Source organism: Equus caballus, chromosome 3, assembly GCF_041296265.1.
Source record: "Equus caballus isolate H_3958 breed thoroughbred chromosome 3, TB-T2T, whole genome shotgun sequence".
Classification (NCBI taxonomy): Eukaryota; Metazoa; Chordata; class Mammalia; order Perissodactyla; family Equidae; genus Equus; species Equus caballus.
The window spans coordinates 123,029,982-123,042,776 of NC_091686.1; the positions used below are offsets into that span (position 1 = coordinate 123,029,982).

The 12,795-nt window shown below is 44.1% G+C and overlaps 1 protein-coding gene across 4 annotated transcripts in view; it reads right to left on the bottom strand.

Moving 5' to 3' along the window:
- HTT (huntingtin) overlaps positions 1–12,795 on the bottom strand; it is a 165,625-nt gene that overhangs the window by 26,381 nt on the left and 126,449 nt on the right. For 3 of the 4 annotated variants that reach the window (XR_011437274.1, XM_023638466.2, XM_023638467.2), the window contains 10 exons: positions 12,065–12,206; positions 9,843–10,022; positions 9,530–9,706; positions 9,155–9,231; positions 7,259–7,397; positions 6,155–6,277; positions 4,294–4,507; positions 3,753–3,898; positions 1,959–2,136; positions 879–974 (listed from right to left, as the gene is read on the bottom strand). Coding sequence is in view for 3 of the 4 variants with exons in the window: in XM_023638466.2 (XP_023494234.2) it covers positions 879–974; positions 1,959–2,136; positions 3,753–3,898; positions 4,294–4,507; positions 6,155–6,277; positions 7,259–7,397; positions 9,155–9,231; positions 9,530–9,706; positions 9,843–10,022; positions 12,065–12,206 (1,472 nt within the window). In the remaining variant the exon portion in view is untranslated. The remainder of the gene's footprint in view (positions 1–878; positions 975–1,958; positions 2,137–3,752; positions 3,899–4,293; positions 4,508–6,154; positions 6,278–7,258; positions 7,398–9,154; positions 9,232–9,529; positions 9,707–9,842; positions 10,023–12,064; positions 12,207–12,795) is intronic. The other variant, XM_023638468.2, reaches the window with a different exon arrangement.

Consider the following 12,795-nt stretch of genomic DNA (forward strand, 5'->3'; position numbering starts at 1 on the left):
AAGAGCGTTGCATAATACAGACAGCCAAGAACTGCCAGGTGGGGCATTAGCTTCCCATCATTGTGGGACAGGATGCAGGTTGGCATTCCTTTGGATAAAGGGCAATACGGCCTGGAGGTCCTTGGTGACAACAAGGAGTCACTTGGCCAAGAAGTTTTGCCTCACTACCATTTTCAGACTAAAACACCTGAATTAGGACAAAGTACATGAAAGACCACGGTGCATGCCGAAGTCTAGAACAGGCTTAAATGAATGGGATGTGGATCGTTTTTGTTTTTTAAGAACAGCAGTAATTTTCATTTAAAAATCCACCAAAACAAATGGCTGAAATAGACACCCAGGTTACCTAATATTCATGTGTGTATTTCCACTAACTTCAAGTTCTTCAGTTTTTCTATTTATTCCTTCACTACTCAACAAACATTGTTAATCACTTATAATACGGAGAACAGGGAGAAGGAAAACACGCTCCTTGCCCTCGAGCGGCTCAGAGTCTGAGGTGGAAGACACAGAAAGCAGGAAGTGCCACAGAGGATCTAAGCGCTAGGATGAAGGAAAGGAGGGCCTTCCCAGAGGAGGGGTGCAAACTCAGTGTTCCAGAAGAATGGCGATCCGGGAGGATTGCCCAGGAGTGTGACAGCCCAGCTGAGTTTGGAGGGTCAAAGAGAGTCAGATGAATAGGGGCAGAGTGTACAAGCAAAGGAAAGAGCATGTACAAGGCTCAACTTGCCCTGAAATTTAGGGACAAGCAACAGAACAAGCTAAGTTAAAGCAAGCTTTGAAGCGTCCACATTCGCCACTTTAAAAGTGTCTTTTGTGAATGAATTTCAAGCCCCTCAAAGAAACCAGGTAAGAAAAAAACGAGTCTTGAGACTTACTTAGTGTATTTGAATCTACTTCATCCTCTCTGGCAGCCTTTGGGGTGTTCGTCCTTCTTTCTGGACTAAGAAGCTGGTCCCCAGGCTGCACCACAACTAAAATCATAACAGAACAAAAAGAAGAATTTCCAAACACTTTTACCATTCCTTTTTATTCAAATTTTCACATTCATGCACCCTCATAACATTTTGAAGCGAGAGACTATGTCAAACGAAGTCTAGATTTGCTAGAATCAATTTCAGACAATACTAGACTCAGGTATCAATCTCTGGGTTAATCTGAAATGCAACAGGACTGGGACTTCGACATTCAGATTCTAAGTCCCTCCACTGTCTTCTGGTTGCCACCTCTAACCCTGAAGGTTTTTATCAGACAGTTCATGACTCATTACTGCTAAAGGCATCACTACAACCCCCAAGAAGTTGGGCTTTGAAAAATTACTCCCTGGATCTTCATTTTGAAGTTAACTACAAATGCACAGATGAAAACAATTTAAACAGTGAGACTTCAAAACACCACTCCACAATGTTTAATTTAAAAATACAAAACTTCAAAACACCCTCTAATATGTAAACTATAGTGTCAAATTTTTAAAAAATTTTGCCTAATGACCCTTGTTGAGGACATTGTCCCTTGAAAAGAATAAATCACTTTTATTTTAATATATTAGTATTACAATGCAGTATAGAAACAAACATTTCAACTCTAACAGAAAACAAGTAATCTTTTGAATGTAATCTTATTAATCTTAAAATCATTTAGGACTAAAAGCATGAAACAGTCCACTAGGGTCAGAGATTAAAGGGACATAAAATTAGAAGTATTTTTTATGAAAGCTGGAACTCCAAAATCTAAACAAAATGACTACAAAAGCAAATTCAAGTTAAATTCTAGTGTAGACTCCAAGATACCAGAGATTAAGGCAAGGCCCATATTTTATCCACCTCTTCACCCCGCCAATTCCTAACTTAGTACCTGGCAAACAGGAAGCACAAAATAAATGTATGTGACTACATTTGTGGAGCTGATTACTGGTTCAAGTGACAAGGGACAGAGGCCCGTCATGGTCACGGACTCACTGGCTTCCAGGAGGAACCGGACACAGTGAATGAGGGAGCAGGCGTGGGTCACCATCTCTGGGGAGGAGAGCACACTCCAGAGGCCAGGCAGCTGCAGAGCCAGGCAGCAGCAGTCCAGGCCCGCCTGGAGATCCAGACTCAGCGGGATCTGCTCGTGCATCAAATGCCATGACAGGGCCTGAAGAGGAAGGGCTGTGTTAAAGAAGGCTCAGACCCGTGCTTTCTTCTTTTTGCGGGGGCTGTCAGGGAAGCAGACAACTCTCGGCTGTCAATGAACTGTCCAAAGCTCGAGAGGCTGGCAGGTCCCAAGGACCCTGTCCTTCCAGAGGTCCCCACTCCCTCAACTTCAAGTACCCACTCCCCAAAGTGCCGGGGGCTCCCCTCTCTGCCAGAACACCCACCCTGATCTTGCTGCCCCTTTATCCTTCAGCTCTGTGAGCTCCTCTAGAAATCCTTCCTTGGCCACAACACCTCCAGGTCAGACTCTTCCTTGGGGCTCCACAGCCCAGGCCGTTCCTCTGCCGCAGCCACAGAGGCTGAATTTGAGAGAACGGATTCTGAAGACAGCCAGACTTGGGTTCAAATGCTGACTGACTACTTCCTAGGGGGTGAATTTGGCCAAGACCAAATCTCTCTAAGCCCTGCTTTCCTCATCTGCAAAATGGGAATAACAGAGCCCTCACAGGGTTGGAGTGAGATCTGAATAAGATGATGCAAGTGAAGCATTTCATCCTGCACACAGCAGGCACAGGAAAGAGCTCAGAGCAATCACTGTACTCTAACCATATGTTCTCTTGCCAGCCTCCCCACTACACAGAAACCTGCAGGACATGGGTCACGGCTATCTGACTTGGCCTGGCTCCACCTAAGTGCTTGCTCATCCTTTCATGAGCGACTGCATGAATGCCCTCCCAACACTTCTCTCTCGCTGCTGTAAAGTGGCAGGTGAAGTTGATGCTGAATCAGCTGTGTCCTCGCTTAGGCTGGTCAATGTAGCTCTGACCCTCTGACTCTTTAAGGATGCAGGTCAGACTCTATTTTCCAGAAGTCGTATGGAAAGCCAATCCATTCAGAATATGTACACATTAAAAAAATTTTAGGGGCTGGCCCTGTAGCCTAGTGGTTAAGTTCAGCATGCTCTGCTTTGGCAGCCCAGGTTCAGTTCCCAGGCACAGACCTACACTGCTTGTCGGTGGCCATACTGTGGTGCTGACCCAAAAAACAGAGGAAGATTGGCACAGATGTTAGCTCAGGAAAAAAAAAGAAAGAATTTAATGGACGATCTGTCCCAAAATCAAAGGCATCTTAGAATCAAGGAAATAGATTAACATTAAGCATGTGATGACTTGCCATGCTATATTTGGGAGATCCCCGAAAGGTTTTTCCTCATCTCTCTAATCACCCTTGCCTCTCTCTGCCTGACGTTTCTCCCTGCCTGGCCCTCCTCTATGATGGATACCCTCTCCCCTAAGCCTGCTCCCCAGACACAGGAGGGGTGAAGCTGGCTGCAAGGGAGCCTCGGTCCCAGGCCTGGCTCTTCCCAACCTCCCTTCCTCAGCTGTGCAGTAGAGACAGTTAGTGCTGTGTTCCCAATCTCACGAGGTGACTGTGAGGAACTGGTGTGGTAAGGGGTATGGAAGCACTCAGGAGAGGAAGGGATGGGCACGACACCTGGCAAGTAGTTACTGTCAGAAGGAGGTGAAGAGCACGCCAGACTGTGCACAGCTCTCGGTTGACAGTGCCAGTCACACCTCCCTCTGCACAGAAACACTGAGTTCCCAAGCTGCCTCTTACCTCGAGTGTCATGACCACAAACTTCACAGTGTCCTTCTCCTTCTCAGGAGGAAGGTGCAAGTGGCTGGGCAGTTTGGAGAACACCAGCAGGTACTGGGCCAGTGCTCGGGCCAGAGTGGTCAGAGACCGATACAATACAGCATCCCCTGAAACAGAAGATCTGAATGGGTGGACACGACTCTAGCAGAGGCTCATGACCTTAGAAAGGCAGTCAGGCAATTCTCTGAGAATCTGATGGGAGCCAAAGACATCGCTCCTCAGAAGCATATCTGCAAAGACACCCAAGTCTTGCACTCCCCCCCAGGTCTATCCTAGCGCTCCTGAGGACTTGAAGCCCGGACTATGTCAACAAATAGCAAAGTAGCAGACACAGCAAGAGACATGCAGAGCTAGGGACCCCAGTGTCATTTCTCAGTTACCTCTGTAATTGCTTTCCATTTATCAGAACAACAGAATTTCCTGAATCTTTACTTGGTGCAAAGCACTGTACTGGCTCTGCAGCATTTTTTAAAAAAATAAAAGAAGTTTTTATTTTAATTACCAAATAGATCATTCACTTTGCCCCAGTAGGTACTGGGCTCCACGGGTAGGAATGGTTGGAAAACTTGATGGACAGCAGGCAGCTGCTGAACCATGCTGGTCACACGGTCCAGAGTTACCACTCGAGCAGCTTCAAATAGGGGACTCTTCTGGCCTCCAGAAATTTCACGCATGCCCAGGCCCAAGCATGGGGCTAAGAGGCTTAAGTTGAACTCCTAGGCATTAAAGGTTCAACAACAACAATTATAAGCTTTCAATTAGGCAAGAAAAACACTACAGAAGAAAGGATATTGCAAACATTTCTGAGATAACAAGATTACCATACGAAAAAAAATATGTTAAAGAATATTCTACTTCTGATATAAATAAATGAACAACTCCATTGATCATATGCTCAGTGAAATATATTTCTGGTCTCTTCTGGGTACTTTAATTTTAAAGAAATGTTTTTATTTTTTATGCCTTCAGATGGATTTGAAATCAAAAATTTAATATGACAAAATCTTAATTGATAAAAATACAAAATTGAGTTGAAATGCCACCTAAGGAATCAGTGAAACACAAAACATTCCCAAAGTTTGAAAAAGGTAAGTTATATTCAAAAGCAGCTAGGGAAATCCAAGTAGCCAAATAAATGCCACAATTTTGGTTGGAAAAACAGCATTTCGTAGATCATGTTTCAATTTGTACTGTGTTTTGCCAACTTTTCAAAACCATTTAAGAATTTTTTTGGGTAAATTTTCAGGGAGAATATCAATCTTAATTAATATTCAGAAATGTATATGCCATCATCAGTGACCAAAATTAAACCTTTCTGTTACAGCCAGAACTTTAAAGGGGTTAAAAATCCAATTAGTGAATTTGGAAAATTCAGTAAATTGGTCATAAGCAAATTGATCATTCAGCAAATCAGCTTTCACTGAATGGGTCTTAAAATGATTTTAGCAAACTGATTTTGAGCCAATTCTCCTGTTTTTTTTCAACATAGCTCTTATGTTCAAATTGATGAAGAATAGGTACTTCTGTGTTGTCTCCACTTGGAGTCTCTCTTCATCTACACCTGGCACGTTCTTTGTTGCCCCCTAATTCACCTTGCCATCACCCCAGCTATCTGCTGCTTCTTCATTACCACTTGGTACATATCAAGACAGTGCTAAAACGCCTCAAGGTTTAGTTGACTGCTCATCCCAGTAGGTCTGAAAAGGAACCCGCTACATCTATAGCTGGACAGTACCGAAAAGGGGGGGGTTCCACTCCTCACAGGACCTGCCCAAGAAGTGAGGACAAGGACAAGGAAGCTTTGCAAGGGCCTCCTGGGTCAGCTCTGCACGGCTTGCCTGCACAAGATCAAGGGTGGGGATGCGGGACCTCATCACATCTAGTGAGGGGGTGGGAGACCTCACTCTAGGAAGTAGGGGGAGGGGGACCTCACTACCTGTGGTGGGGCAGGAGGACCTCATTACATCTAGAGAGGGGGTTTACTAAAGATCAATTTCCAGAATATCAGGAGAGAGTCAGTTAAATCATGCATGATGACACCATGCGAATGTTTCCTCATGACCATGAGAACCAGCAATCAGAAGTGACTATAATCTAAGAGAACCTATTTTCTTTAAAAGCATGAAATGTTGAAGTAAACACAACACGTGTCCTTTTGGGTTCTAATGTGGCTGAAATAACGTCCTGTCTTGTCTGCAGCAGTCTCCCCTCATCCTGTCTGTCTGGATTAGGGTCTCTGCCATTAAGGCAGAAAGGTGAGTGGTACATGTCAACAGTGGGTTGCATTACAATGAAACAAATCAGACAGGAAAGCAACAAAAGAAAGACAGGGTTTCCCTGGCCTCCCGCTCTCTCCGCCATACCGAGTTCATCATGAATGCACTCATGTCCCCGGGAGGAAGCCGATTCACCAGCTCTGCCCCTTCCAGCAGTGCGGAATCTGACCTAGTCCAGCACTGGGATTTGACTAGGCGTATGTACCAGTCCTGGGGAGAAGAAAAAGGTAGATAACAGAATAATTGGGCAGAGCTTTCAAGGCGCTTTGACACTTCTAGAAATGTGTTGTCTCTTTGCCTACTGCCCCTCACATCCTGTGGCTCCAGACCGAAGGACAAGTGGCCCCTGGACTATGAATGCAGCTTTGGCAACTGTGGCTGGGCGTGGGGGCTGCTCACCACATCACAGGAAATGCTCTGAAGGCTGTCCTTTGGACTCGCTGTTATTTACAGGTGCCTTCTCCCCCCCCACCTGGAGAGTGTCCCACTGCCCTTCAAACTCTGCTGAGGACAGCGGGCCCTACTCTGCACCTTCACCCTCGTCTGGCATCGCACCCGTCACCTTCTATTGGGGTGTCTGCTTTGCTCCTCTCCCCACAGAGCCAGCACAGCAGAGGCACTTAGCAAATCAAGCCTGAGAACAGAGGCCTGAACTTTGCTATTCTATGCCTGGACTGCTGGTTTCTGAACTCCAAGTTCATATTTAAACTGAACTCTCTCCAGGAAACAAGAGTATCAAGGTTATACCAAAGTCCTAAATGGTCCCCAGCTCTGAGGTGTGAGTGCTGAGGATGATAACAGCCATGGCTCTTGGAGAGATGGGGTCAATATGCAGGAGGTCAGCAGGCGTAAGGAGAGGGAGACAGGCCAAGCGGACATGTGCTTGAAGGCCTGTGCAATCGTGAGTGCAGGCCATGGTCACCCAGCTCCTGATCTTCCCATTAACTACCCACCACGAGTGTCCTAGGTCAGCATTTCCTTTCTCAACCCATGCCCCTGCTGGACCTCATGCATCCTGTCATGAGGTGACCCTGCCCAGTGCTGGAAAGAAACAAGGCAGGCCACGAGCTCTCAGGAGCTGCACAGAGTGCCAGGACGTTCTGCCTCCTGAGCCACCCTGCTGCACACTCTGGATTTGCCGCAGGCGGAGAGAGGTACTTAGTACCTGGAGTGGCCCTGTGTGTCACTTACTTTGTCTGGATTAACTGTCTCCAGAGCCAGGGGTCCATCCCCGTCCAGCGGGTGGGATGTGACCGGAGGAGAAGGGCCACATGATCCTGGTGCAGTGGCGAGACGAAGCCTGTCCAGCAGGGAGTAGAGCCTTTGGTGTCTGGAATACAATCACACGTGGGTTAGAGCACAGCTCCACAGGGAAGAGACACAGTAGCTTCTCAAAGTGAGAGGCAATGTATCTCAAGCCACCTCTTCAGAGCTACTTCTCAGCAACATTCAAAGTGAACTCAGGCCCTAGTTTACTCTTAATAACCACAGTTTATGCCTCATAAATATTTTCCAGAAATTTCATTTATGCTCAAACACTGCACCAGGCAATACACAGTATGATAGCTAATAAAAGCATTCTCTATAAATGCAAAGTGATCATCTATTCTATACCCAAGTGCAGGAAACCTATTTAATCTCCCAAAAAGATATAATATATACTAATTTATGTTCATTTTTCATCTGGTACAAGATACCTATAATCTTCCTCATCTGGGCCGAATACAAAGTCTAGGGTCAAAAAATAAAAACAGTTCGACTTCCCACCATCTGCTATGAGAATGACAACTTCATAAAGCAAGTTATAACATAATTCAGCCTGGCATACTGAAAAGTCACTCAAAATCGTGTGCTGCCCCTTCCCAACAAAAGACACCATTGATAAGCTTCTCTTAAGATCGAAGTCACAGCTGAAGTGTGCAGCCCAGCCCTATCCATCTCAGCTCTGGAGCCCACCAAAGAGATGACCCCACGTCCTAGTGGGACAGAAGGAGCCAGAGCTCTTCTGGGCAAACGTTATCTACTTCAGTCTCTCCTATTTATACCCGTCAAACATATAAATTTTTAAAATATAAGACAATCAGGAAAATGTGACCCACAATAAGAAAAACGTGGGGCTATTAGTACTTCTATGTGACAAAGACTCTCTCCTTTGACCACACTGCAGCCAACCTTCTCTGAGAACTCTTTTTGAGTAGGCCTTGCCCTTGGACTCTGTCCTTGGTCCACTCAGTCATTTTAGCAAGAATCCTTCTGGGTCAGTTTAGCGGAAACTGGCCCCACCCTTACTATCTGATCAAATTCCTCATCCGCTACTCTCCATATCTTATTGCCCTGGCCTGCCTGTAGCAAAATCCTGTCTAGTTGGTTTAGCCAGAATCTCCCTTACCCCTCAAGTTTCCCCATAGGAATTTTCTGTCCACTGGCCCCAGCCTGCTCCTTGGCTATAAATCTCCACGCGTCTATGCCGTATTCAGAGCTGAGCTCACTCTCTCTCCTCTACTGTAAAACCCTACTATAGTAGTTCCCCTGAATAAAGTCTGCCTTACCATCTTTAAAAAAAAAGATTGAAGTCACAGCACAGTATGTAGAGGAAAAAAGGTAAAAACCTCTCTTAATTTATTCTGCAATCATGGAAATATATAATAGATGTCATGATTTCTGATAAAGGCTTCTAAAAGACTTTGCAAACAAAATTAGGTAATAAATAGCTATAAAGAGATAACATTTTAACAAGAAGCAGATATAATTCTTACACGTGAAGAACTGGGTAATGTCTTTCAGACCTGCCAACTCTTATTTAACAATTAGGTTATATGCTTTGATTTTGCTAAGATAAAGCTGCTAACTTGTAGTCCCAATCGTCACCAGGCATGAACAGAGGCACTCTGAACCCCTGCCACCTCTCAGCCACCCACAGGACTGCAGGCATCCCTCTGTTAATGCGTAGAGGTCAGCCTGCCAGTTGTTCTTTACTCCTTTTAAACCCATCTATAAAGCACATCAATCTCTTGTCCTACGACTTTATTCCCTTACAAATCTAAGTCTTTATACCCCAAATCCAGGAACACCTGGCTCCAGCATTACCTCTGGGCTAACCCACTGTTCTGAAGGTATTCCTGGATTCTGTTGAGTTCTTCCACTGGCAGCTGGGCCATATTGCTCTGAAGTAGACAAGAACACATCAGTGGGTTTGTAAAACATAAGGGATCAAAATAACCTTGTGCTCCTTTACAAAGGATAAACTGACGGGGACAGCTTATCATAGCAAAGGCAGACTAGAAGAAAGCACAAGAAGCACTCATATCAGACATACAAGGAATGACCAGTTTATACATGTTATACACGTTTCTCTCAGTGGCCACATGAAGAATACGCCTGTAGAGGGAAAAAACAGCCAAACTGTTTTGCTTGCCCTGCTTAGTTTTCAATAAAAATCAATGTAAGTGTTTTTTTCAGTACCTGTAAATTTGCAGCCAAAAGCATTTCTACCCGGCGACAAGCAAGGGTGTCAACCATGCGAGCCAGCACACGGAGCGGAGTACACAAAAGCTTGTCCACATACAGCATCAGCACAGCACCCGACTGGCTGAGGTGGATCCCTTCCAAACACTGAAGAGTTTTCTTCAGAGTGGTGGGCTGACATTTGAGAGAAGGAAAGAAACAAGAGCAGAGTATTTTGCCAATTGGAAATCAGCAGTTTAAAAATCCCAGTACTCCATTTTTCAGGCAGAGAAAACTGTGACTGGCAGCAGCTGGCACCCAGGAGACTTACAGTGGAAAGATTTTCACAACGAGACTGAATGGCCTGGATGAAAAGGCCGCTGGCAGCAGAGTTCCGATGAACCGCACTAATGAAATCCTGCACGGGAGGCTCGTGGGACAGACCGATCAGATCCTGAACGTGGTTCACAAGGAGCCACGCTAAGTGCTCTGAGTCATGCAGGTTCTGGCACTGAGGAAAAAGACAATGAAAGACACATTTTCAAGTAGTCAAGGAGAGAACAGATATTCATGCCAGAGAAAAGGCCAAGGGGGTAGGAAGGGGAAAACAAATTCCAAATTATAATCCTCAGTGAAAATCTAGCTCTTGACCAGCAATAAAGGAGGAAGAAAACTCACTTTACAGAGCCTGTCACCTCCAAGCACATATTGTGGCTGAGGCTGTTGGAAGTCACACCCCACCAGGGAAATGTGACCCAGCAGGCCAGCCCCAAAGGGCACCAGCCAACGGCCAAAGGCCAGAGGAGGAAAGGAGCAGAGCCCAGGGCCACCACTGCCTGCCTGGTGAGACCCCAAGGCAGTGGGACAGTGGGAGCAGTGTGGCGCCGCCCTCACAGGTGACCGTCCCAGAGCCAGAACACACGAGAACAAGTGACGCTCCAGGCATCAGTCTCCCTACTCACGGATGTTCTCCAGTTATTCTTTCTCCAATTTTGTGACAGGTCAGTGGAAAAAAAAGAAATCACTTAACTGTCAGTTTTCACAGAATTCCTGAGTCCAAAATATGAATGGACCACACATTAAATGGATCTTAAGTGAAGAAATTTCACTTAAGGTTTATAAGGAAATACGAAGATAACCATTTTTAAATACACATGTTGCCTTTTCATCTTAATTCATAATCCTTCTAGACAGAAATTATAAAATGTGACCAATTCTTTGACATCTGTTCAGTGAGGAATATTTTCCATGTGGGATGATTTGATAGTATTAACATAAAATTAATATCTTTCTTACATTTCTTACATTTCTGTGAAAATCAGCATTATATAATTATATTATTTCTCAAAAGTGAAACAGGATAGAAAAACTATTTCAACATCAAGAACGTAAAGCAAAAAATGAATATGAATAAAGTGCTAGCACAACAAAAAATGATAACATTTGCTTCAGTTGAAGTCTGCTCAGAATGTTTAACAAATGATTATGTCATACACCTTAAACTTACACAACGTTATATGTCGATTATATCTCAACAAAACTGAAGAAACAAAATGAAAAGTAGAAAAACCACCAAAATGCTTAACAACATTTTGCTACGTGATAGCAGTATGTTCATGATACCATGTTTGTACCAGAGAAATGCATGTACTTTTATATTGGTATAGAAAAAGTACTAAACCCCAGCCAAAATGGAACAAGAGGTTCTCTCTCTTTTTTTTTTGTTTAAGATTGGCACCATCTGTTGCCAATCTTTTCTTCTTCTTCTTCTTCTTCCCAAACCTCCCCGGTACATAGTTGTATATTCTAGTTGTGATTGCCTCTGGTTGTGCTACGTGGGACGCCGCCTCAACATGACCTGACGAGGGTCCCATATCCGCGCCCAGAATCCGAATCAGTGAAACCCTGGGCCGCTGAAGGGGAGCGCGAGAACTTAACCACTCAGCCACGGGGCCGGTCTCAACAACAGGTTCTCTGTGAGCAATACAATTACAAAAGATTTCTTCTTTTTACTTACTTGGATTTTGTACATTTTCTATGTTAAATGTGATGCTAGTTTTATGGTAAAAAACTCCACAAAAGCTATTTTTGAAAAAAAGAATGGCATTCAAATAGGCATCTATTTTAAAACGCAGCAATGAACATCAAATACCTTTTTCACAGATTAATTTTAAAAAATTTAAAATCAGAACCCCACTCTAACCAACACTCTTCGCTTGCTTTCATTATTATTATTCCATCGCTTCTCTTGATACAACAATGCCAGCTCTATGAATAGCCCAGAGCAGTCACTCAATGTGTGTTGAACAAGTGACAGCCAAAGGAAACCTTTTACGGACAAACTCAAAAACCAGTGACCAGTGGGCCAAGTCCGGTTTCTAATCATAAAATCATCTGTTAGACAGGATTAAACATTAATTTTGGTTTTCCCGTTTTGATGGAGTGGTGGGAAAGTGGGAAGTCAATCTGGCTTTCAGACGGCCTATGGAAGCATCCTCTACACAGGGTGTTTCCAGTCCCCCACCCCGCCATTACTCGCTTTTACAAACTTACAACATAATCGCAGAAGAGAATGAGAGCTCCTCTTCGTACTATTTCTCTATTGCACATTCCAAGTTTGGCTGCCAAATCGGAATCCTCCTCCTCTCCAGACATCTGGGGACAGAGGGACTTTGTGCTGGACAGACTGCGTCGTCTAGAAAGAGGAACAGATGCACTGACGTTTCTGGGATGGCAGCAAGCTTATTTTCAAAATACTACAGATGACTATGTTTAGTCCTAAAACAGTCATTTTACATATTGCCACATCAGAATGATATATGTGTAATATATACGCTTACTTATGTATTCCTGAGATATGAGGATGCACTACAGAAAACTAAAGAAAACAGGATTTAACAAACAGAAAGTTAAAATGCTTGAATGAAAAGCAAAATCTACCACAAAGCTAGCTGTGCATTCAATGAGCACTCTTAGTTCAGATCTCTTACTGGTGATGTCTGATAACGTAGCAACTGCTTTTGGAATTCCCAGTTTTAGTCTGCCATGAAAGCTGCCAAGTGCCAGAAAGAAAGCCTTTACACTTTCATATTTTACTATTCAATTACCAATGAAACGTTACAACGCTAAATGTGGCCACAGTGTATATGCTATTACGGAAACCTTGTTTAAAAGCATTTATGCAAAATTAATTCCCCATTAGTGAAGTGAATATTTCACTTCATATTTACTTCTTCTCAGTTTGCCTTTTTTCTTTCTCAGTTGATGGGAATTATAAACCCTGA